The 24690-nt window shown below is 45.5% G+C and overlaps 1 protein-coding gene across 6 annotated transcripts in view; it reads right to left on the bottom strand.

The window, feature by feature from the left end:
• The window catches only part of LOC117216561, a 202144-nt gene that overhangs the window by 62628 nt on the left and 114826 nt on the right, over positions 1–24690 (bottom strand). For all 6 annotated transcript variants that reach the window (XM_033463348.1, XM_033463350.1, XM_033463345.1 and 3 more), the window contains one exon: positions 1362–1413. In XM_033463348.1, the coding sequence (XP_033319239.1) occupies positions 1362–1413 (52 nt within the window). The remainder of the gene's footprint in view (positions 1–1361; positions 1414–24690) is intronic.

Raw genomic sequence — 24690 nt, 5'->3', positions numbered from 1 at the left:
GCACGTTACAGTTATTTTCCCGATCCGTCACCGACCATGAAAACTGTTTTGTCTTTGGGTGTGCTTATCGCGGCTCGATATCATCGACGATCGACGGGGCTGGAAACGCGGATGGAAACGCGGCAACTATCGATAAATATTCATCGCGCGCTACCACCTCTACGATCCTGCTCCATCTATCTTTCGGACGTTGATGTCGACGCTGGAAAGGAGCTACGTAGAAAAGGCGGAAACAAAGACGGAGAGACGCGAGCAAGAACGGAGAAAAGGGGATCGCGGGCTGTGCCGAATAATTGCCAACTATTCCAGGCACGCAGCTTAAGACGCAGGGGAAAACGGTTCTTGGCCGTGGCTGGAGGAGCGACGGGGGCCGTGAGGCGGTCCGAGGGGACGAGACGGAGAGAATGGAGGCGGAAAATGAGAGAAACAAAGAGAAGGCCGAGGAGGAACGAAGGAACGAGCGAGAAAGTCAGACGTTGTTCCACGTTAGGGAGTTGGAGGCGAGACAAGGAGGCAAATGGGGACACGGAGAAGCAGGAGAGCGTACGAGGCCGAACAGCGGAGAACCGAGAAGGGCAGAGAGAGCAGCAGAGGAGAAAAGGAGAGTGGGAGTTGCCAAGATGGCGCCACCAAGAGTAGCAGTGGACGGAGGTAGGAGGTGAGAGGTGGAGAACGTGCTCCAGCAGGAGGAAGGGTGAAAGATAAATGACGTGTCCACCGCCTCCACCGGCAACCTCGACTGCCACCGACATCGCCGCGAAGACGCGGCCAAAGAAGAAGAAGCGGCAAGGGGCCGACGGGAAGCCTCCATTAAACATTGGCTCGCTTGCTTACCCTTTAGCCTCCCTTGCTTTTTCCTTGGCCTCCACGCTCCTCACCTTCGCTCGTGGCTTCCGTCGGGATTATGGATCGGGTTGCCAGCGAGTTCCTCCTATTTTTCTTTTTTCTTTTTATCGCGTTTTTCATATAATTTTAGCGAAATTGTATCTCTACGTCGCGTTAAAGTTTCACGACGCTCCGGCGTATTTTCGGCAGGAGAGCGCGACTCACGATTTTTATCTTCTCATCGACCGCGAAGAACCGAAACGTAGACTTAGATCGACTAATCTTTTTAATCTCTCTCCTTTGGTATCTTTATATTCACGTGCTGTTTCTGCAATTTCTTGTTATGGAATCGCGACAGTTAACACAGTCTCCGAGGAACATGTACGCATTGTTCTGGTGGAAGTTCGCGAAGCGAGAGGCGCGAAGAAGCCGAGATCGATCGCCCATCAGCAATTCTCCTAACGTTCTACAGAAGATGGCAAAGGCACAAGACGCCGCGAGACACCGTATAAAGCCAAAAATAAAACGTTACGTACAGCTCCGCTGGCGGATGCCTTTCGCCGACAGCGTCGGATCGTGTCGCCGTTGCTGCAACAAAAAGAATAAGCACGAATTAATTCCGAGCGAAACTTTGAAACTGGAACTCAACAAATTCACTCCAACCTCGCTGTTCCTCTCTTGCAAAAAAAAAAAAAAATCTCCATCGCGAGAATTACTCATGATCCGAAAACTTTCAGCGAACAACGGAGTAACTAACCTTCTTCCTCGGAACTTCTTCAACCTCCCTTGCCCGCCCACCCTTCTATGCGTTTCCTGTGCGTTTTCCACTCAGAGGAGCACCGGTTTACGAGTTCACGGTCCCGTGAACCACGAACTCGCGATAGGAGAGCGAAAGAGACAGAGGGGTCGAATCATCTCCCCAGATTCCCAAGCACCGAGCGTTATGAACTATCGGAAGACACATTAGCGCAAATCTGCGAAGCCAATAACTGGGCCCGACGTTCCGCGTCGCCACGGAACGGAGGTGGCTGTGGAGGTGGTTGCACGTAGTGGATGAAGAACGGCGGCAGGGGGTGAGAGCTGGCAGGGGGCACGTCACCGCCTCTGTCGTCGGGGCGTCAAATTATTCTGCGATTAATAATCCGCGCGTTACACGCGTGATCGGGCCTTTATCCCGATAGCTGGGCTCGCATCGCTGTCTCTCTTTCTTCCTTCCTGCCAGCCACCCCCCTAAAGGTATCAATGGCTGCGGCACGTCGGAGCGATTGTCCTTCTGTGTCGAGGGCATTTATCGCTCCGCGAGACGTGCATGAATCGATTGCACGCGAGCGTCCTTTAATGAAACGCGCGGTTCGTTCGTACTCTAATCCCACCTCCCATCCAAATCGGCTCCTCTCTAACTGAAAAGATTCATTAGATTGATTAAACCGCCGTGCCCGAAAATTCACCAGCCGCTGGTACTGTTCTATGGATTCCCTTCTTTTGTAGTCTTACCATCGCTAAGTGTCGAAGTTGTCGATGTACAGTAGAACGTCGACTTTGGGTATCGGAACATTTACGGAAATTTAGACGAACTCGAAAAATCATTAGGAAACTGATAAAGCGTTTAAGGATTGTTTCTTTGTTTGAAACTTTCTTTGAATAAAGAGCATACGCGTTAGCTTGGCCCAAAAGTTTCTTTCGTTTCACGAGGAAACAATTTTATCGAATTGTATATGATCCATTTTGTTCTATTAATTAAGCTAAAGACCACGACATTTCACAGATTACGTATCATGATTTCATATTCTTATCTCGACAAATGCAATACTATGAATTTTCTACCTGCGAAATCGTAAATGCAGCAGAAAAATTAATAAAATCGAATTAATAACGATTCGAATTTGCCGCGATTTTATGTTTCAAGTAAAGTTATGTACTACAGGTGTATTATGAAATAAGGACTGTGTATTTTAAATCGAACGAAGAAAGACAGAAATGGCAAATACATGGATCTTCCTCAGCTTTGACGTGGCAGACAGGAAATCTTAATTAAGGGGAACAATACCAGTCTATAACATTTTTTTCTCCGTACCCCGACCAACTGCAAGTACAGACATAATTACCTTCTGAATTTTCGTAATTACGCCTCCATCCTTACGGAAAATGGTACGATATTCCAGTAAAATTCCGTAACCTGCTGCGATTCCTTTCGACGGTGCCGGAAGAATCGCAAGCGAAAGAGTCGGTACAAAGGAATTATATTAAGCTCGCAATATACCGATTCCTTGCCGCTCGCCCCCTTCCCCAAAACGGTTCACGCGGTGTTCGCGGAAATTCGCAGACAGTCCGCACGTTTCTCATACTCGGTCCTATCCCGCGTCGTTCCGGCGATTCCGCATTGTGCCGAGAAGAATATAAGTCGGCGCGTGCGTGTCCGTTCGTACGTGTGGAAAAGGGTGATATCATCCCCGTAATGCGATGCAGGCGCGATGATCCGGGAGCAATATACCTTGGGACGCGCACCGGGAGTCAGGACCCCCCGTAGGATAACCCGGGACCTCTTTGGCCCCGGGACATCGCGATATTGCTTGTTTTATTGGAGCGTGACACCCATTTTTTTTCACCCTCTCTCCCTGGTCTCGGTGTCTCCAACCTACCATCGCTTCGACGGTGGAAAGGGTCGGTTTAAGAGGGCGAAATTCCGCAAAAAGAGAAAAGAGACGACGAAAAATCATCTCGACTCGGATGTTTAGGCGTGGCGGAGGCGAGTTCCGGATGAAGGAGAGGGTGGCTGAGTCTACTGGGAGAGACGAGGGGGGAGGGGGATGGCTGCGATAAACGAAACAGATTGTCGGAACGATCGTACCTTGGGGAGAGATACCGTGGATAAATATATGCCCGGTGTTTTATGGAAACTGTTGGAAGCACAACGAGGGGTAATTTAACGGGGGGGTGCACAGTTCGGACACCGCGTTCGAGGTGAAATTTTACGACGGCTCTGGGATACTTGTTACGTAGCCAGCTTTGAAAATAACGCGACCGATCTACTTGTTAATCGGGGAAACGAGATTTATCTCGCGGCTCGTTTGGCAAAGTTTATAGCAAACAGAGTGTAAGTTATTGATTTAGAGGCCTGGTTACGGTCTGGTAATCGATGTTCCGCGTCGAGAAACTACCCACTCAACAGATTAATTATCGATAAGACGACGACGTGAAATAGTTCCGAGATGATTTTTCGACGTTTGATCACCGGGGGAAGTTTTAATGCGCCGTGAAAAATAAAGCGCACGGAAGAAAGCAATTAAGGTTATTGCCTGCCCGTGACGACGACGCGAGGATCAAAGCTACTCGACGAATTAAACTCCGCGTCTCGAAGCGTATCGAGAGAGGGAAAAGAGTGGGAGAAGAGAGGAAGACGAAAAGAGGAACGGTCCAAAAATTTCGCAAAGCCGGTCGAGCACAATTTCTCATATGGAAAAGTTTCTCCTCTGTTTGCGCAACGACGAGGGGTTTGACGATGCGGGGAGAGGAACGCCAGGTTGCAGGCTTCTCGCGTTTTCCCCCGCTTTTCCCAACTTCTGTCGTCCACGAGGCGAATCGTCAAAACGATGGGACAAACAAAACCGATGCCAAACGACCCCACCACCTAAACGCGACAGTCGAAGACCGCTTTCCACGAATTTTCACGTCAACTTGCAAACCACTACCGTAGATGCACGTTTCAAAAATTTCTTTCAACTCTGATCCAAGATACAGTGGCTCGTGCAAGTATTTGAACATTTACGCTAAATATCTCGTAACTTTCCTCTAAGTAGGTACATTTTCAAATTTGTTTCACATTTTACAGATATGATCGTGATAGTCGGACCTCATTACGGTGTTAGTGAAATTTCAAATCGTCCCACATTGTTTCAAATACACATATTCACGAAAATTTCTACAAATGCCCTGTCTCCTCGATGATTGAAATTGACAAAAATGGACGTACATTGCTTTCAAATTACAATAGATAGCGATTTTTCATCGTAGTGAAGGAAATTTCAAAACGTCTCGTACAACACGTACAAGGTATTTCTAAGAGAGTTCCACGAGTATTCAAATACTTTCGTCAGCTATCGAATACAGGGACACCGATTATCCAGCTTCGTATCACACACATCGAAGAAGAAAAATGAAAAATCAGCTGCCAGTAGAACGAGTGTACGCAGAAATGAAGGAAAAAGCAGAACGAAGGGCGGACGAGAAAAAGGGATGTAACAGGCACGACGGTAAAAAGAGAACAGAAAGGAGAATCTAGTAAATTTATCAGTGGTCATCCGAGGGCGGAACCGTCGGGGACAAATTCCATCGCGAACATCGCCCTCTTTTGCGAACCCGCTCGAAACCTACACCCCCGTCCACCCGCTTTTCTCTGCGCGGGGATGGTTGGCTGGTTCGTTGGCTAGCTGCTGCTACAACCCTCCCCCCGATCTACCCTACGACTAGCGTAAGTCATTGCGGCTGACCGGAAGTCACAGGATCACCGGAACCAGGGATATTTATGCGAGCTCACCCGCCGACCGGGGCATTACCCGTAATAAGGAAATTGCGAATTTATTGCGTACCCACCCTTCGTCTTCCTTTCCTGTGCGCGATTCCCGCCCCCTCCCACCCCTAGCCTGATATTGTCCGAACAGGGTGGCAGAGGAGGAGGTTCGGACCAAGAGTTATTTCGGGTTTTATGGGTCGAGACTGGCCTGGGTCATCCGGCAACGTTCCAGATGATGGGGGAAAAAACTGGAGGTTCTACGAGTTGCTGGATTCGGCGATACGAAATCTTAGCTGGCATGGAACGCGCGTACTTTCTTCTACGAGCTCTCAGGAGCACCTTTTGGTGGTTTCTTATGCCACGATGGCGAAGAGAGAAGAAAGAGGAAATCCTTTCTTTCGAAAGTTTAACACGTTGCACTAACAACGAAGTCGCTCGAATTATCGCGGGGATGATACGATTAGATTTTATGTCATTTGATCGAATTAAGAATTTGTAGATTAAACGTGATTGTGGAATATGCTGAGAAATGGTAAACAAATTGGATTCTGTAAGCGACGCTTCGTGTAGAAATTGTTTTGCCACATAAAATTCAAGCGAATTTATCACGGAATATCCATAATAAATCAAATTATGAATATTAAATGAAATTATGGCGAGCGAATTAAACAATTTTGAAAGCTGATTAAACAATTAATTAATTGCCCCGAGGCACGACGAAATACGCAATTACAACGTATCCGGCATGTCGAATTAAATATCGTTCTATTTTTATGATTACACCCGACTCCTCTCCATCGGATCCTCTCAACCCCTGAAATTAATCGAAATCAATATCGCTTCCCGGTACACCGAACATTTCATACGTTTTACATATTTTCTTATTAAAAAAAAAGATTCCCATTTTTGCCACTTAGAAAATTAAATAAAATCAAGCAAGTCTATAAATTAGTGTCCATTATCTCGCTCGGTATTAGACTTTCGCTATCAGACTTTTGATAATTCTACCGATCACTTAGAAGATTAAATGGGAACAGAATTTCTTCCAATTGTATTATTTGATAAAATCTAGAACAGGCTAACCTTTTCCAATCTTATCGAAATTTCCTATGGAATATACGAGAAATTTCCAAAAAGCTACAAACTTCTCGAACGACTCGATACAGAAGTATCTCGAAATACGAGATAATTGTGTTTGAGATGTTTTACCATACGTACAGGCTAGAGAGGCTTCGTAAACGCGTTTTCATCTCGCGGCGACCAGACGAGGAAGAGTGAATGGCCGCGGGTTAGGAGCGGAAAAAATCGTGTCACGGGATCTGGATACTGTGGGCGAAAGCCACGGGGGACTATTAGCACACATCATCGACAGTCGGGTCGCTGCTCGTGATGCGTCGGCATTGTTGTGCCCGGTTGAGCGCTGGCAGGAGGCGTGGTTCCGCGATAATTCATTCTTGATTGCGTGTCTGATACATACGACCAGTAATTATACCGCGGTGCCGCGTGCATCGGTCTCGTACTCCAAATCATTTCGCGGGAGGAACTCGCGCCGACTCTGCCTGTCCTCTCCCAGCTCGGACAATCCAGCCCCTTTGTTTCGACGTTTCCTTCTAGCTCCTTTTGTATCTGTCATTTTGTTCCTGACACTTTGCCCTATCGATGAACAAAGAAATTATCAAATGTCAAATTTGATGTCCTCTTGAATCTAGCTTCAAACTGGAACAAATTCAAGCCTCAACTACGCGCAGAATAGTCAAGCTTGTTGCATCGGTCAGAAATTTGCATATTATATTCTAACAGCGATATCTAAAATGATTTTAACCGAACACGATATCGATACGAATTTCACTTCGTTTATAAGCCAAAGTGGAGCAAAATGGAGATACGTCGTCGATTAAAATGAAAATATAATTCGTTTATGTGACTTATATAATGTTTCTAGCAAGAAATTCGTATATTATGCTCGTTGATTTTACTTATCGTTTATTAAGACCTGTCGTTACCTGCGAGTAAAATTGAATACCAAGTGGGCACATCCTCGTAGAGTACCACTCTACCAGAGGTTTCGTAGAGTAGTCTGTCTTCAAATATGCGATACTCGCTGCGCTATGAAGAACGAAGTATACTTTTCGAAGAATCTCATCGATTCAAGATATTCCAATATACAATTAACATCGTTGATGCAAAGATACGTAGGAAGTGCGAACGCCGAAAAAACGAAAAGGAAAAGGAAAAACGACGAGGTTCACGGAGCAGAGACGCAGAGACGAGGAATTAGAAATGCAGAGCCACGTTCTCGTTCGCCGGGGATATTAAGCCGAGTCCTTAGCTTGATGGATGAAACGGGACTTACGTTACTAGCCGGTATCCGGCGATGTCCGTGTTCGTGCATCATCAATAACTCTCTCTCTCTCTCTCTCTCTCTGGCTCGCCTATCGTTCCCTTCTTCTCACCGCGACGGAGGACTATGATCGCGACACAACCTCTCGGGTCCTCTCGGGTCCTCTCGAGCCGTGAAAACGTCTCGGTAGGATGTTTAATGCGACCACGGGCGATGCGTGACCCCTACACGATCGTGGTAGATCGAAGGTGTAACTTTCGGTAAAGAAGAGGCTGCTCTGTTCGTTAGTCCTCACTTGTCATTTGTCAGGAATACGTGTCTAATGACGGCAGCCGCGTGATTATGAAATAATGGTACCTGTCGGCCCTCTTGGACGATGGAACCCAGCTCTCGTCTGGAAGCCGTTAATGGCATCGCGTAATCGTCGTCGTTAAGTCGACTCACGCCGTTATCTCTGTCCCTTCTCGCTTATTTATTGGACTGTGCGTTTCTATATAGATCTGGAAATTTCGTGTATCACATAGTACGTGCGAATTTGACTAAACACTGCAGATAAGGACAAAGGTAGTTTAAACTACTGACATATTTAGGTCGAGCAAATCTGACTTTCCGTTCAGACGAATTAACCCGTCGCTCGAATTCTTGGTCGCGTAAATATAACAACTTTTTGGTTATGCGTCTCCGTTCTTCTTATCCGATGTGTCAGTTTTGTTAGAAATAAATCGTATTTGTATTTCCTTAGCTTCGAATTTTATAGAAAGTTCTACTTAAAAAAGAAAAACGGCCCCATGGTTGAGCAATTTGTTTCATAACTCCACCATTGCTTATGAACGATTGCTGAGTTATATCGCGTCTCATAGTTACAAAAGTATTAAAAGTTTCCGATTCTTACGCGCGTATCAGCTGTTACGATTCGAGGGAAAGTACACGATATTCGAGATCGTACTGACAAACAATTAATCGTCTTTTACATAAAGGTACGAGATAACCAGAAGAAAATATCTGCGATAACAGGCGAGAGAATACAACGATTTAGCATCTCGTTTCTTTAGTTATACATCCATGAAACACTGAATTTGCACAGACTCACTCCGCTCACGTTCCCACCCTCTGCTGCCTCGGTGACATTCTTTCGAAACTCCTCGAACCTACCCCTACTCCCTAAAACGTCATCAACGGCACAAGAGCAAAGCAAAGAGAATTACTTAGCGCGATGAATTTTTAACTAGCACGCCCTCGGCCGAGAACGAGCAGCTTTCCGAAGAATTTGGTCGCGCGGGCCTGTGCTCGCGTTTACCTTCTGAAACCTCGGGGGAGGCTGGCTCTCCCTAAAGAATTTCCGCCCTATAAACTTCAAATCCAATCTGTGCCAGTACATCAGCCGGCCAGCAAACATAACCTTAGCAAAATATTGGCGTTGCTCGTGTGCATGGCCCGCGCGCAACTTCCAACGTACGTACGCGTGATTGTGTGTGTGAGTGCGCGCGTGTGTGTATATGTGTAGAGAACGAACCTGCGCAACCAGGTGGTGGTCGATCCCGTCAGCTTCGAGCCCGTTCCTCGAGAACTCGAATCGCGGCTACCGGGGGTTCCAATGGCGCGGCCAAACACGAGGGTGTGTTGGTACATATGGTGTATCGTGAAACCCCCGTAGGCTGTTTGGCCGCGCGTATACGAGACCGGCATTATGCTGGCTTGATTGGGTAACGGCAAACGTTTGCTCTCGCCGTTACCGGCTTCAGGATCGGTGCATTGACCTGTTTCGCTGGATCTCCACTGCCATCGAACATTCATTGACTCTACAGGAAACGCAATTTTCCCCGCTACTTTAAATAATTGCCCGTGGCTCGTGATATTTTTACTCTGCTGCCCGATACGGTTGTCGCCTCCGTGACTTTCAGTCGTTCGAATCTTTCTTGTTTGTTCTTGGCGATAAAACGAATCGCGAAGAAACGAAGTGACGAAATGATGGAGCATACGGTCAGAGTTGCAATTCGAATGGGAAAAATCTAATTAAGCACAGTAGCTTATACAGCGTTTGTATTAGATTCGATTATCAGTGAATAAACTCAGCAAATTTAAATATCTTCCAAGTTTATTCTTCAATTATTCGATCGTTATCAAAAGTACGTCCATCCTTCGTTACATACTTTTTCATTAAATTTCTCACATAGTTCGACCAGAAACAAAAGCAACAGAATAGGAAAATTATTGCAAATGCACGATCGGAAATGTAGTTCAAACTTACGATTACGAAAAGGGTTGGACAAAATGAATACTAAATCGATCATAGAAGATTTCTAAGTCAAAAAAGGTACAGGATAACTTAATAATCGAGGATACAGTCAATGTTCCAATACAAATGAGAAAAATCTAATTAAATGCTGTAGTTTATACATGCTTATACTGAATTTAATCCAGTGAATAAACTCAAACACTTTTACTTTAAATTTAAATACGCTCGAAATTTGTTCAGCCAGTCCGTCATTATCGAAAGTCCCTTCACCCTCCGTTGAAAAGTTTTTCATTAAATTCCTCACCTAGTTCGACCAAAAACAAAAGAAGCAGAATAGGGAAATTACTGTGAAAATACACTACATCGATTGAAAAAGTAGCTGAAGCTTACGATTACGGGGAAAGAGAGGAATAAAATGGATGCTAAATCAACCGTAGAAAATTTCTAGGTCGAAAAGGATATAGAATATACCGGGAAAGAGTGATTCTACGACGTTCAACGTTGAAAACGAGCCTCGAAACTGGCTCTGTTAATTCTCTGTGATCACGAGATACGAGATACGTTTCCAAAGCAGAAGCTAGACCGACGAGCAGCCCGCGAAATGCATTTTGTTGGCGCCGAGAGGAGAGATACCTTGCGCTTTTCTCTTTCTCTCGTTTCGCCACTGTCGGGCGCGTCTTTCTTCGTTCTTAGTAGCCTCGCGTCGCCGAATGGATTCGTCACGGCTGCATTAGCGAAATAAATTGCCGGCCCCGGCCACCGTATTCACTTTCAGCCTGGCACGGAACATTTTTTCCGCCACCTGTGCCACCGAGCGTAATCATGCAGATTTCGACGAGCTGGCCTGGCAACGAGAGGAATCTTAATTATCTCAATTTCGCGGCTGAATCTCTGAATGCGTTCGTACGCTGACACAAATCCTTCGCCACCTTGAAATTTCTCCAATTTCACTGGCTCATTTTTCGAAAATTCTATATCTCGCGCATTCTATATTCTTAATCGCGACATAAACTTATCCATAGATTGACATGGTCGCTTTGAGAGACGTATAAAATGTACAATACTGCTGTTCTATTAAATATACGAAACATATAAATACATAAGAAGCGCCATTATTTCGTTCCGCGTACAGAAACTACAAAAAATACTCGCACGCTACGGCATTAAGTTGTCCTAACAGTTTCTTTCGTTTTATAAGAAACAATATATTATTATATCGAATATATTATTTTATCTAATCGTGCATGATGCATCTTGTTCAATTACTACAAAATTAGAAAAAGAAACTTTAAGCATAATCCAATATATCATAATACATTCATCAATATTAGTATTGAATAATGTCTAAATACATATATTAAATTTTTCATACAATTAAAATGAAACGTGGAATTCGATAAAAATATGCTTGATTGAGAGATAAGGCAACGTGCAGATACTTCTTGCATTCAGCCAGCGTACGTTTCCATTCGTTCGTTCCACCCGTATCAAATTCGCGGTCACGTCAAACTAAAACGGACCGAACTGCGACAAAGAGGTAAATGAGCGCGCAATGTAAACGAAAAAGTGGCGAACTTCTCAAAGAGAAATTTCGGAACATCAATCTCGTAAAATGTCGTAAATGAGTCGCGTCCAATTCAGCCCGGTTTTCGCATAGTCCGTTGCGTTCTCGCATCCAATAAGCAAGTTCGCGTGGAACGCGATCCGTGACGCGTGAAACGCGCGCACGCGTGTGCCGGTTGAACCGTGGTCTGTTCTAGAGACCGCTATTAGCAGGAGGCTCTCGTCGACCACGTCGTGCCGCTGCAAACTTTCAAGTAGTTTGGTAGACACATGGCGTGGCAGCGTCCCGAGTTCTGCCCTCTCGACCAATCGCAATTATCCCTAAACACCGAGCTGCCACTACATCTGTTCCCTTTTCGCGTACCGAAGCTGAGCGCTGGCGAGAGCACGCGCGCGCGCCACCACGTGGAACTCGAGAGCAGAGGAACACAGCCGAAGGAGAATCGCGAAGGAGAACTTTGCTGGGAACTACCGCCGCGAACTTCCACTTCTCGACGGTTAATCCGAGTTTTGGGAACAAGTTGGACCCACCAACCCCATGTCGCCGCGCAATCGCGTCTGTACGAGCAGGGAACTCGCTGCTGGAATTTCCTCGAACGTTTCAGTGGAAGAAACGGTTGGATGGAGAGCAAAATGAAATTTGTTAGGAACATTTCTTTCTGGTTTTCAACACTCCAGGGTACCGAGATAGAATTATTGTTCAAATACGATGCGGAACGATTTCGAAGAGATTTGTAGAACAGAACGCGCATGTAATAAAAGTAATGCTTATCTCAAAATGTGTGGCAGCTGCGTAGATACGCGACACGTATCGTAATTAGAAAGAGATCGAGATGGGTCCATTTTTTCTGATCGTTTAACAAAACGTTTCCCATTAGCCTATTTTTGGTTGAACAACCTGGCAGTCTCAACTGTAATTAATCGTACAAACAGTGGACGAATGACTGTGAGAGTATAATTACCGAAATGCCTAAATTAAATTGCACTCTAGACGAGATACTTAAGCACCATACTAGCCCCATATTGAACAATAAATTGTCGGACAACGGAACCTTAATATATAAACGTGTTGGTTGAAAGGCACGAAATCGATCGACTCAGTCGGTCAACCAAGTAGTTGCCTTACATAAACGTAGTCTTTGACGACTGCAGGAAGTCAAAAGATAAATAGAGCTATTTAAAGATCGTGAAATCGATCGACTCGTTTGATTGACCAAGATTACCTGACGCAAACGTAATTTGAAAGAAATTGTAGATCATGGTAAGACGAGTTAATGAACAATTAAAGCTACGAGAAGATTGTAATAAGAACGAGCAATCGATAGGGTATACAAGTTAGGCGAATAGACAAACGAACAAGGTTGAGTCACGAAAAGAAGGGATAAAACGTAGGAAAGGGAGGAAAGTCGCGAGGGGGTGGAAAACCGTCTGTGGTGGCGCGGAAGCCGCGAGTCGGATGGCGTAACCGAAATTACTTAGCCGGGCTTTCAGAGGCAACCGAGGAGAAAGGACTTGTTGCACGAGTAAGTTGCGGCCGCCGGTTAAAATATCGGAAATTTAAGCATCGTTCCACTCCCACCGGTCTCCCCCGTTTGCTCCTCTGGTTTCGTGGCGCGGCAACAGCAGCGGTGGATTTACATTTCGTCTACCACTTCTTCTGGCTCTCCTCTTTTTCCATCTCGTCTCTTTCGCTCTTCCCTCCGCTTCGCCGCCGGAAGCCGCCGCGATCGCCGAGATTTTCCGCCTCCAGTAGACAGACCAGCCTCTATACACGGCTGCTTTCCTCTCTATGATTGCTCCTCTATGTGTCTGTTGCCAGGCTCGTCGAATACCCGCCGTTTCTCCAGTTCCCATCGCTTAATACAACGATCTATACTTGTACAGTTTTATTTTTTGTTAATTCGATATCTTTAGAGCGGATAATAATTAAAATGGCTCTTGTTCATATTTGAAGACTATAGGGGACCAACGCGACAATCACATGTCCAATTTTCTACAGGGCAACAGTTTTGGAATTCAGTACGTTATGAATCGATTTCATATCAAAATTCTGCTTATATTCGGTTTTTGAGCTATACGTGTGTCTTTTCATTCCCTGACAAATATGTTCGTTATATTATTCATTTCGTTATAGTTGGTAAAGAAAGAAGGGAAAAGGGAAAAGAGCTATTCAGTTAGTTTCTCGAACTTAGTTTTGTACAACGCTAGTTTGAAAATATGAAGATTGTCTGTACCATTATCTAAAATGGTCAAATATTCGAAATGAAAGAAAGAAATGAATACAAGCGTGACACGCCGAAACAATAATTGCGAGTCTAAACGATAATAGCATTAGCCTGCTATGTTAACGCACACATATACATCGCAATAATCCGAGATTCTTTATCGCGTGGATGAAACGAACTGCATTGATGTTATGGTCCAACGTCAAATAACGCAAATTCTCCATAATCTGCGCTCACGGATCTGCATTAATTAGCGCGGATTGGTCTCTGCGGTATTTATTAACGCGATTGTACGAGTAAAACCGATTCGTCTAGTCATCTCCATATCGTGGCATTCGGCAACCACGATAATCAATTTCCAGCAAATATTTCAATGCTGCGCGCCGACTCTGCTCGACCGTCCTAATCATTTCGACGCCGTTTTGCCCAACGTGGCGCGGCGATTCGTAACTCCGATCGTGGTTGCCACGCGTGTATTTTTGCCAATCGAAACGAACATATAGAATAACCGAAAGGCTGCAGGAACACGAAAAAAAATACTATCGATCTGCACGATGGCGGACGCGATCCTACCCAGAGAAAGAAAAGAGCCACTGTTGCACGAATCTGGAAACGCCGAGATCCGCGAAACGATAATTATCAGCTCACCCTTAATTAGACGTTATTAAACCGATCCACCGAGTCGTGCCGTCATTTTATTAATAACGAGCGTATCATCGATGATTCACCGATACGCCAGCATTGTCCGCTCCGCACCTGCAAACTTTTTCTCCATGCCCGTATATCCCCGGCATTAATTAGTTCAAATTAGTGTCGGGCGCTGCTAATTGTCGCGGCCATTGTACCGCCGCGTGAAACCGATTTATTGTGCCATTCGAAGCAACGCGCGATCCTCGTCCTCGATTCGAATATCGCGAATACCTGCGTCAGCTCCAGGGAATTGATCGAATCGCCGAAACACAATTCCTCGCGACTCCTCCAACCCTTAACGATTCCTTTCTATTCTTTCAGCGACAGATCGACCGCAGGATGTTCGCAACCGGATAAATGGCTCGCGCTTGTTTCGTCCCGCGAGGACGCTGCGCGCATGCGATTTCAACCTTTGCTCGCGAATACGCTGGCACTCGCTCGATGCCGAACCGAACAGGTAGATCATTTAATTTCCCTGCCGCGAAGCAGTTTCGCTTCCCGAGGGAGGCCACCCTCCGTCGCTTTGACATTCAAGTTTTATCGACTTTGTTAATTCGTTCGCGCGAACGCGTTTTGTTCGCGGCAAAAAGAAAAGAAACGTTGGACAGAATGGAAAGTAGATTTCCAGCGTGACGCCTCTTCGATGATACGAGTGAAATGTGATTAAACATATACACACTCGTACGTAAGTATCAGGATACGAGAAACAAAATAAATTGCCATAATATGCCACTACTTTTTAGAAACTTTTAAAGAACGTTCGCTGATAAAATTAAACGACCTGATCTAGCCAACTATAATCGGAAAATCGCTACGACACTGACAGAGGAAAAAGAAAATGCTAACGCTTCTCTATATTTCGTTAAGGACCATGTTTATTAAGACTTCTTTCGTTTTGACGATATTTGTCACCAACTTTCTGAAACGCCCGGTACAAAAGAAGAGATTCGCAGGAAAATATCATGTGTCGTATATAGGAGAGAATAAACTCGAAGATTTCCAGGGAGACGTAAGAATTCGTTTCTAAGAATGTCCAGGACGACGGTGTGAATTTCCTGGCGCGAGGATGCAACGCGGGAAGTATTCCTGGACCAAATCCCAGGAAGGAGGAGCCGCCATCGCAAATCCAGCCGAAACGATTTTTCTCACAAGCCGTAGGTAGCCGTGCACGTGAGACTACCTGCTCGGATTCCTGCGAGCCCTCGCCAGGGCCCGTCGTGCTCCAGTTGGTAAAAACGTTCCCACGACATAGGATACGCTCCCAGAGCGGCCATCTTAGCTCAGAGTTCCAAGGGGAAGGGGCTTCGTCTCTCCCTTCGGCGCGACACTGCACGGACCAACCTTTGAAAAAGCTCGCTCACGAGACACCTACTTTCCTTTCCACGCTCGATCTTCGTTGGAAATCTGACCGAGCATCGATCCAATTCACGCGCGATTCACTCCACAATGCTACCTGTTTGTTCGTGCGCCGAGTTACGCGAAGCCTTTTACGTAAACCCTTGCAGAAGCAACCCAGTTTCCGGTAGACCACAGATTTCTATTTGTTTTTTCCATTTGAGAAGAGAAAATGACATTCGCCGCGAAGCATTAGGCAAATCGCAAACGATCGAGTCTCCGTTTCGAGGCTTTCGGTAGATACACTGGCGGAGATTAATATTTCTTTGAATGCCAATAGAAAGTTTCCCTAGTCGAAGCGTGTAAGGGTGAGCGAATAGAAATAATCTGCCTATCCGGTATGGGCGAAATATTAAGCAGTTAAAAACGGTCGTATAATTTAATATGCTGCGAACGAGTTCCGGCTACCTGTATAGCACGCGGCAATAAAGCGCGAAAGCATCAGGTGCGTCTCGTTTAACGTCTAAGGGGATCGGCTGTTACCGATCGAAAATAAAGGATACGTGTGTGGAAACCGGACTCCAGCGTCGATGTAACTTCGTGGCTGCCTCGAAAAATGTTATATGCGTATGCGGTTGACCCTTGGACAACGCGAATTTCAACCACGTGTCCTCGCTTGTCCATGGATGGTCGTGACAAATCTTGGATCAATATATACGAGCGAAATATAAATTTAGTGGCTTAGATCGTTAGGAAGATGAAATAATGGCGAGCTTTGTATTAACGAATTTTAGTACGTTGAAATGTACCAATGGATAAAAAGTTAATTAATTCAATCTTCGTTAGTTGTGATAAATTATCAGAATAAAAAGAAATAACAGAGAATATCCAATCTCCAAAACAGTACAAAACTAATCAAAGTTTGAAACGACCAAATTTAACGTTGCATATTTACGTCATACCGACTATAACGACCAGGCTGTACATTCTTGCGCATTTGTAAGAATACGTGCAATATGCGAAAATATACAAAACATTCACAATATCATGTTCGTCGTAACACGTAATAATTCTAGCTTCTACTACTTGCATGGTTTTCACGAAGATGTAAATTCGCAGAAATATCCACGATCTAATGATAACGTACGTAGCAGACAAAACAAGACTTCCAGTCGATAGTAGTTTATTATAAGCAGATTTACTGGGTGTCAAAGATTACACGTGGATTTTCAACTACGATTAGTCAGCGTTTCAAACCTTCGTACTGTTCCGGGATCTGTTATACTCCGTTGCATTATAGCGTATCTGCAGCCACGAAACGATAGAGAGAAGATAATTTTTACCGCGCGGATCAACGTTCCATGCAGACTGATCACGATCCAGGTTCGACTCCTCTGCGAGGCAGATTGCTCGTGATCCACGATCAATCCCCTCGGATCGAGGCTCCTCTAACGGAGTGAATCACCGATCCGCGGAACACGCTGGATCGCGCAACGGCCATCATCGGCATTGTGATGCTGTGTGGCGATCGTTAATCAACTGAGAGTCACTGGGAGTGCTCATTGTGGGCGGGTTATTAATCAAATGAGAACTACTGCGGCCTATTGTCGGCCCCTGGCAGGGGTTCCCGCGAGAGGGACCGAGAACGAGGGCAAGGGATACCGTGATCCTAGAGAGGAGAGGAGAGACTCTCCTTCTCGTATCGACCAAGCCACGAATAGCGACTGCTTCGCGACCGCATAGATGTGAAAAGCTTAACTGTACATAGAGAGATACGTCGCCACGGTTCCTAACTGCAAGTTACTTACGATTGTCAGACGAAGAAAGTTGAAAACTCGCCCAGAGATTCGACAAAACTTTAACATTTTCCTTTATAATGCTTCTTCACTCTCCGATGTTTAGGACAATGATAGATCTAGGATATTGATAGTACATGATTGAGCAGCTTCTTGAAAAAAGAATCTGTGGATGTACGTTAGGTACATGTATAATTTCCTAGGTACATAGTCGAGTTATCGTACCAGCTTTTCTATTACAAATACAAAAAGGGCAAAGTTTTTATAATATAAGAAGAATGAAGTTTTTTTAGAAGAAAGTTGTAGCATAAGAAAATTCTCTTACGGAAGTTTCCTGTTGAAATTTTCTAAATTACTCGCGCTATCGAGCGGTAAGTTCCATTATCTTAAATTCACTCTCAAGGAAGCTGCTTCGTGTATGAGCTAACCTGGTGATGTAGTCAGGAAGAGGAAAACAAACAGTAATTTCGTGAATATATGGACAAAAATTGACGCAATCGTTTCCTCGATCAACCTAATCGCTGTACGAGATGATGACGATGCGAGAGGGAGCCAGAGCGAAAGGGTCCCGAAGACGTTCCTATTTCCTGCGAAGAAGGTAGCAGGGGAAAGATCTGCTCCCTGGCACGGGACAAAGGAAGATTATCAGAAAATCTCAGTGTATTTTTGTGAAAGAAGAAGAAGGAGAGAGGGTGGCACGGATCTGTGCGAGAAGCGCACGATCTAGAATCAAAGTAAGATCGACCGACGCGACGATATCCTCATGGCAGCCGTTGATGAAGATGTCGACGGGCAGCTGGAGATTTCTGAAGATTACGAGCACCACCCGCCGACACCGCTTCTCTCGTTCGCACCTTATTCAACCTTTCTACAACAATGACGTGTAACGAGAACTTTACGACTTCGTTCGTTGGGATATTCGTTCGCTCGCTCGCTCGCTCGCGATCCAGATTCTTGGAGGGGAGAGGAACAATCTATTCGTAGAAGAGAGAAAGAAAGAGAAAAAGAGGGAGAGACATCTTTAAAGAAGAGCCTTCTTCATAACACTTTTAATTAAAATTTAGTTCTTCTCAATGGCGGAAAAAATCTTGGTAAACTTGGTAAAACCGCTTTGACAACGGTTAGCGCAAAGAAAGATGCGAGAGCGTTACGCTCAGAGGAACGCGTCGTGTGAACTTTCACGATGTTTATAGGATACAATTCGCAGCAGCGCGGCAGTGTGAATATCACGACCGGAATCTGCGCCCGGGTTCGCATGAATGTTACATTGATTTCACCGCGTGTCAGATACGCGATTGCAACAACGCGTACCACTGGAACAGACATTATCCCGCGAACAAGTTGCCAACTCTGACAGTCGTAAGCTTTCATTGTGAAAATTTCACACGTTCTCTCTTTCTCTACTTCGCAAAGAGAGACAACTTCCAGTTGCTTTTTGTCCTTCGTTTAAAAAAGAAACTTAAGCCTCGCGTAGACGATTGAAATGAGTCGCTAGCTTCGAAACTTTAACATTTCAAGCTTCTACATAGACTTTAACGCAAACACATTACCGAGAATGTTCATGCATTTAGGAATTTATCCATATTCGTTGATTCTCTAAAATCCTGAATTACTCGATTTGTCGAGCGCTAGCGTTACTCCGCTTTTGCTCTCGCTTGCTCATCCAGAAACTGGTTAAACGTAAACACGCAATTTGTTGACACAAAGGGATGCCGTCGAGATAGCTGCGTTTTCCCAATCAATTGCGATGAGTCGAGCTAATCAGGTCCGTGGAACTCGCGTGGATGAAACGAGGCCTGGCGCGAGACGACTGTCGAAGGAAAGGGCTCTTTTGTGGCACATCAGAAATTTCGTAATGTGGGAATGGACGCAACGACTCGGCCCAGGTTCCGTACCCCCGCGATTATTCCATGTAATTAAGTCGACGGAACTTTTCTCAGAGCTTTCAGGGTTCTCGCTTGGCGAGAAGAGGGTGAAAAGATGGAAAGAGACAGAAAGAGAACGGGCGAAGCGAAACCAAAGAGCAGCGGAGAAACGAGAAGGAGAGAAAGAGGAAAAAGGGAGACGCGTAGGAGAAAGCTGGTGGAGAAAAGAGCCGAGCAAAGAACACGAGGCAGAGAAAGAGGCGAAGAGAGAACGCTAGTAGGTGGAGACAGGTCGACGAGAAGGTGGTGGAGCAGGAGGTGGAGGTCGACGGAGGAGAGGCAAGGAAGTAGAGGCGGTAATTAAGAGAGTTAGTTGCCGGTCTCCCAATTAGGAGCCAGTAGGAGCCAACCCTGCTACCGCGACGCCTGCCGTCTCTGCCCTGAAGCGAACTCCACCTAAAGACCACCCGATCCTCGGCTCCGTCGCTGGCTACCCACCGCACAAATGGAAAGGCTACACCCTCGAATTTGTTGGTTCGCTCCTGGCTCCTGCAACCAGCGCCTTTTCGAATATCGAGACTGTCCTGCGTTCAGTTCTCAACGATACCAGCCTCCCCGTCATCGACATGGACACCTTTCCTCTTCATCTTAAATTCATCGCGAAGTAAAGGAGATAGCGCTGTTTCCGCGAGACTTGGAGCGAGCGTGGAACGAAAGGGCTGAATAATTGTAACGAGCAGAGATTGCGCCGTTCGCGGCGTGATAAGAATTCGAACGAGGGGTGGATGCTGAAAAGGGGGGAAAGTTTCGAAAGGGTTTTCTCTGTCGACCTGAGAAAATTGTCACGACCGAGACGAGCAACGAATCAAGCCCTTTGAATCCTCCGCGCTCTCCCCCGCCACAACGAGGAACGGAATTACAGTGTTCTTGGAGAACGAAGGCAGACGGCCATGAATTTTAATAGAAAACGATAAACTGTCATCGACATTCTTCCAGCGACATTCTCTAGCACGAGCTAAGACTACATGGACCCTTTGTAGTCTGCTTTTATGACGCCGTTTAGGGTGTAACCTGGCTGAACTCTGCCCCGTCATCCGGACAGGGTGCCAATAATAATATTTGAATAATAATCAAGATAATCGATGCTGTTTAACACCATACTAAAACGATCGGTGATCCCTCTAACACTCTATGAATGCGTTAGCAACGATATCCGAAGCACGCTTCGCTTGTGGTCGGGCCACCACGTGGCCAACAACTTACTATACTCTTTTATTGAATGTACGGGAGAAGAATACAGAGCGATAGCAGTAACTGTAGGAAACGAAGACGCTTTTCTCGGCTGACACGAAAGATGGCGTCGTTTCGATCTTGCGAGACGTCGACAGGAGGGGTGGCACGATATCGAGAGCAGACGCATGGGGTCGAAGTCAGGAAGCGGGAAAAGGGTTGCCAGTGCATCGATATATCGCACAGAGAATCGTCGTCCTCCGTGGCCTGGTAACTCTCCTCCCATCGACCGATTGATTCGTTGAAAAGCTATCGACAGATCGACGCAACGGAAATGCCGCTGTGACGCGGCTCTCGCGAGCACGCGCTTGTCAACCCCGTCGCTGCTCTTGCCACAGTGTCGTCTAACCAAGCTTCAACAGGTTGCGCGTTCTCCTCGCGATAACGTGGATTTGACTCGCGTTTCCCTCGTCTTCCTTTTCGATAGCCTATTATTATATCTCTCATTTCCTCTCACGCTATACAAATATTCGTAATAAACTAAGGACTACAGGAAAATTCTCGTATCCATAAATGAACATAATTTAAGAAGTAGAAGAAAATTCTTCAATTGCGACACCGGAGGATTGTCAACCCATGCCATTGTCGTTGCCCTTCTATGTCATTTGTTACGTTCGATCTTTGATAGAAATACTCTTACGCTTTCTTAATTCTTAATTCAATGAAAATATTCTTTTTTTCTTTTTTACCAGGTTCTGCGCTTCGTTTCCGTACGATCAAATTTTTATAGTCGTACGAAAGCGCTACTAAATGAAACGAAATTATTTTTCTTCCGCGTCCCCGTCGTCGTCATTCCAACAAGTGTTCGCCATTTTTATCTCAACTATCTTTAATACACTCGAAGATTCTTTATATCACGAGGTTCCAAACGAGATAATAATCCCAAAAATTCATCTCTAATGACCTTTTACGTGTATTATATATTCTGCAAATGTTCCAATACCTATAAACGGGGCGTACAAAGGTTTCGCTAGATTTCAATTTCTTCGTGATAAAATCTCTTTCCCTTATTGAACGACGGACACATGGAGACACGACGATCGTCACCGCATACACGACGCGGTAATACCGGTTCCTCACCGACGCCATTTCAACAGGAACATTCGCGCGTGCTCACGACCCTCTTGCCCTCCCCCCTTTCTGTCAAGGCTCCCGAGTTTTCTCAGTCGTGGAGTCGTGGATCAGGCAAGATCCCTCCGCAGCGATCGGGTGACAGAGGGTCCCGAGGAACTCCTCCGGGGACAAGAATCGAACACCTGGTCGGTACGCTCGACGAGGGTAGCGACGCGAAGAGGGGAGAAACCAACGGGAGAAGGGTGGGCGAGGGGTTAGGTAGGCGAAGGGTGAGGAGTGTGTGGTATTAGCATGACAAAAGGGCCCCTTTGGAGGCCCTTTTGCAAGGGACCCAGGTGCGTGGGACCGAGTTTTCGGGTCCGGTAGCCGCTGGAGGGCGTTTCGTGAACACCCCCGCCGCGCTGCTACCCTCCGCTACTCAATGAGCCTGTCATTCATACGAACCCAGCCCGTCTACACTGTGCGCGGATGCCCAGCACAGCTCGATAACTGGAGAGGCCAACTCGGAGATCCTATTACGTCGACCTCGAAAATTCCTCGTGGTAGAATCTTGATCCTCTTACCGTTCGAATATATCGACAGCAATTAGGAATGATTAAAGTCAATTAGCGATGCATTTGCGAAACGACTGACTCGGATCCTGGAGACTGGGATCGCAGTTTTGAACTCGCGAAGGTCGCTGTACGATGGTACCAGGGAATTAAGTTTGTTCCTTGAATTTATTTCACGAAGGGCGCAGTGGATACTCGTGTAATCGCGACCAAAAACGGAATATGCTATTATACAACGCAATTAGGAAAATGATATATAAAAAGTAAATAAAAGCGAGATATTCCTCTCGAGGAAGTAGTAGCAGAAGAGATGTTTGTATGTAAGGAAGATGGAAATTTTGAAGTTAAGGGAAATTCAAGGAGTGACTGTAGCAACGCCCAAAAAGCGACATTGATGCTGCTTAACTTTGAGCGATTCTGACAGTGGTAGGTTTTAGTTTTAATCGCGAGCAAAGTTTTACATTTCTATCGTTTAAAAATGAAATAAAACGCGCATTATCTTGTGTTAGACGGGTGCTCTAGGACTAAGGACGAGTGCTACCAAGGTTGTAAAAATATTCCATCCACGACGCTCGTAAAACAACCTCTAGAACGTCTCGCGACTATCGTCTAGAGCCCTCAGGCTTCGAACAAAGTATGAAAAAGCAAATAAAAAAAAGATGGTCGAGGGTCCAAGAACCAAGTGAACTGGGATGCTGGTCGCGTTCGTGCGTAACGTTTAAGCTGTGTTCTCAGCGTGCCCTCACACTCCTTGCTTTTTTTCAAGGCGGACCACGAGCTCGCGACTCGGCCGAGAGGAAAAAGGAAGTTCCTCCGACGCGTGAAAACGTGCCGACGAAAGAGTACCAGGTTCGGGAAGGATGCAGATCCGCGAGGCATATGCGAGCGAGGCTTTACGTAAGCAGGTGTGACGATGCGTGGACACGCGTCTACCAGGAAAGGCGGCCCCTCGCACGACCAGGTGTTCTTTATGACGAATCTCACCTCGAAGCACGAGCTTTCGCGAGAAACGCGGAATGTACGAAGAATTCTCACTTTCTAGGAAACGCGATTACAACGTTTGATTTCTGCCAAGGTGTTCCTGAACTCGCTGTACCTTGCTTTGTTCTTGAAGCTGGAAAGGATTTTAATTAGGAAAATCTCGAATAGCAATCGACGAACCCCTGTCGCGTTGTTACACGGTGGATGAATTTAATAGAAGATGGCTGTGCAGGACTAATAATTTCATTTCTCTTCTTTTGATGGAGATTCTTAATGAGGTTCTACTCGAGACATAAATTTAAGGAATGGGCACGCTGACTAGGTACAAAGGGTGTTTATAACGCGTTATTGATTTCACCGAATATCACAATGCCACCTGGCATTGTAGACGCTTGGCATTAACAGAGCACCAAGACGTATTGTCGAGGAACATACATTGGTACGGCCCTGCAGCTAGACTCGTCCATTGTACTGTTTCAGCGCACCTCTTTGATCTACCTCCGCTCACGGAGGAAATAGCAAAAATTTAGCAAAGCAATTTGATGTTTCGCTATGATAAAAAATGACACAAGATTTAGAAATACGTTTCCTGCAACCTGTAATTTGTCAATTTACGAATATCGTCGATCGAATAACCATACTCGTTGAATAATACCAACAAAGCAATTATAACGAGCATAATATATAATCTAGTACCTCGATAATGTTCGCGGATAGCAATAATTTTCTGTTTTCCCTCGAATCTGTTGATCGGATTTCTAATGAAAAGTGTCTCGTTATTTCTGGATCAAACAACGAACAAAGCAACTTCCTTTTAAAATTTCAATTCTGCCATTAAGGGTGTGCGAAAATTTTGAACAGTTCGGATAATCCAACTTGTAGAAAATTCAACAGGCCGAGGAAAGGAACGGAAAAATTAGGTCAGCAGGCCGTTAGAAATGCACCAAGTATTTATTTCAATAGTTCCACGCGGCAAGTTGGAACTTCTTCCATCCTATTTCCGCGCTTTCATTACTAGGAATAATAGGACGGAAAGCAGGACCGATCGCGCAGCCCGCAAAAGTTGCTATCGCCGACTGAATTTCCTGCTGGTGACAATTATCCGCGCGCAGAGAGTACGCGATTGCTTGCGCCTGACGGCAACTCTTTACTCCACATAGATATCAAACGGGAAATATTTGAACAAACATGTCGCCGGCATAGCGAGAATTTAGTGCAGATTGCTTCTAACGCGACAGAAATTACCTTCGGAAAATACTTTCCCAGAAAGAGAAATTATTTCTGAAACCGTGTTAAGAAATTACGGCCAAGACATTTATTCAACTAATCAGTACATTCTCGTTAATTTTTAAGCTCCAATAATTTCTAGAATCATTTTAATAAATTACGAACAAACCGGAGCGAACGA

The sequence above is a fragment of the Bombus bifarius genome, unplaced genomic scaffold (genome assembly GCF_011952205.1).
Source record: "Bombus bifarius isolate JDL3187 unplaced genomic scaffold, Bbif_JDL3187 scf7180000010271, whole genome shotgun sequence".
Taxonomy (NCBI): domain Eukaryota; kingdom Metazoa; phylum Arthropoda; class Insecta; order Hymenoptera; family Apidae; genus Bombus; species Bombus bifarius.
The sequence above is the reverse complement of the archived record's forward strand: the minus strand, read 5'-3'. Positions and strand labels throughout refer to the sequence as shown.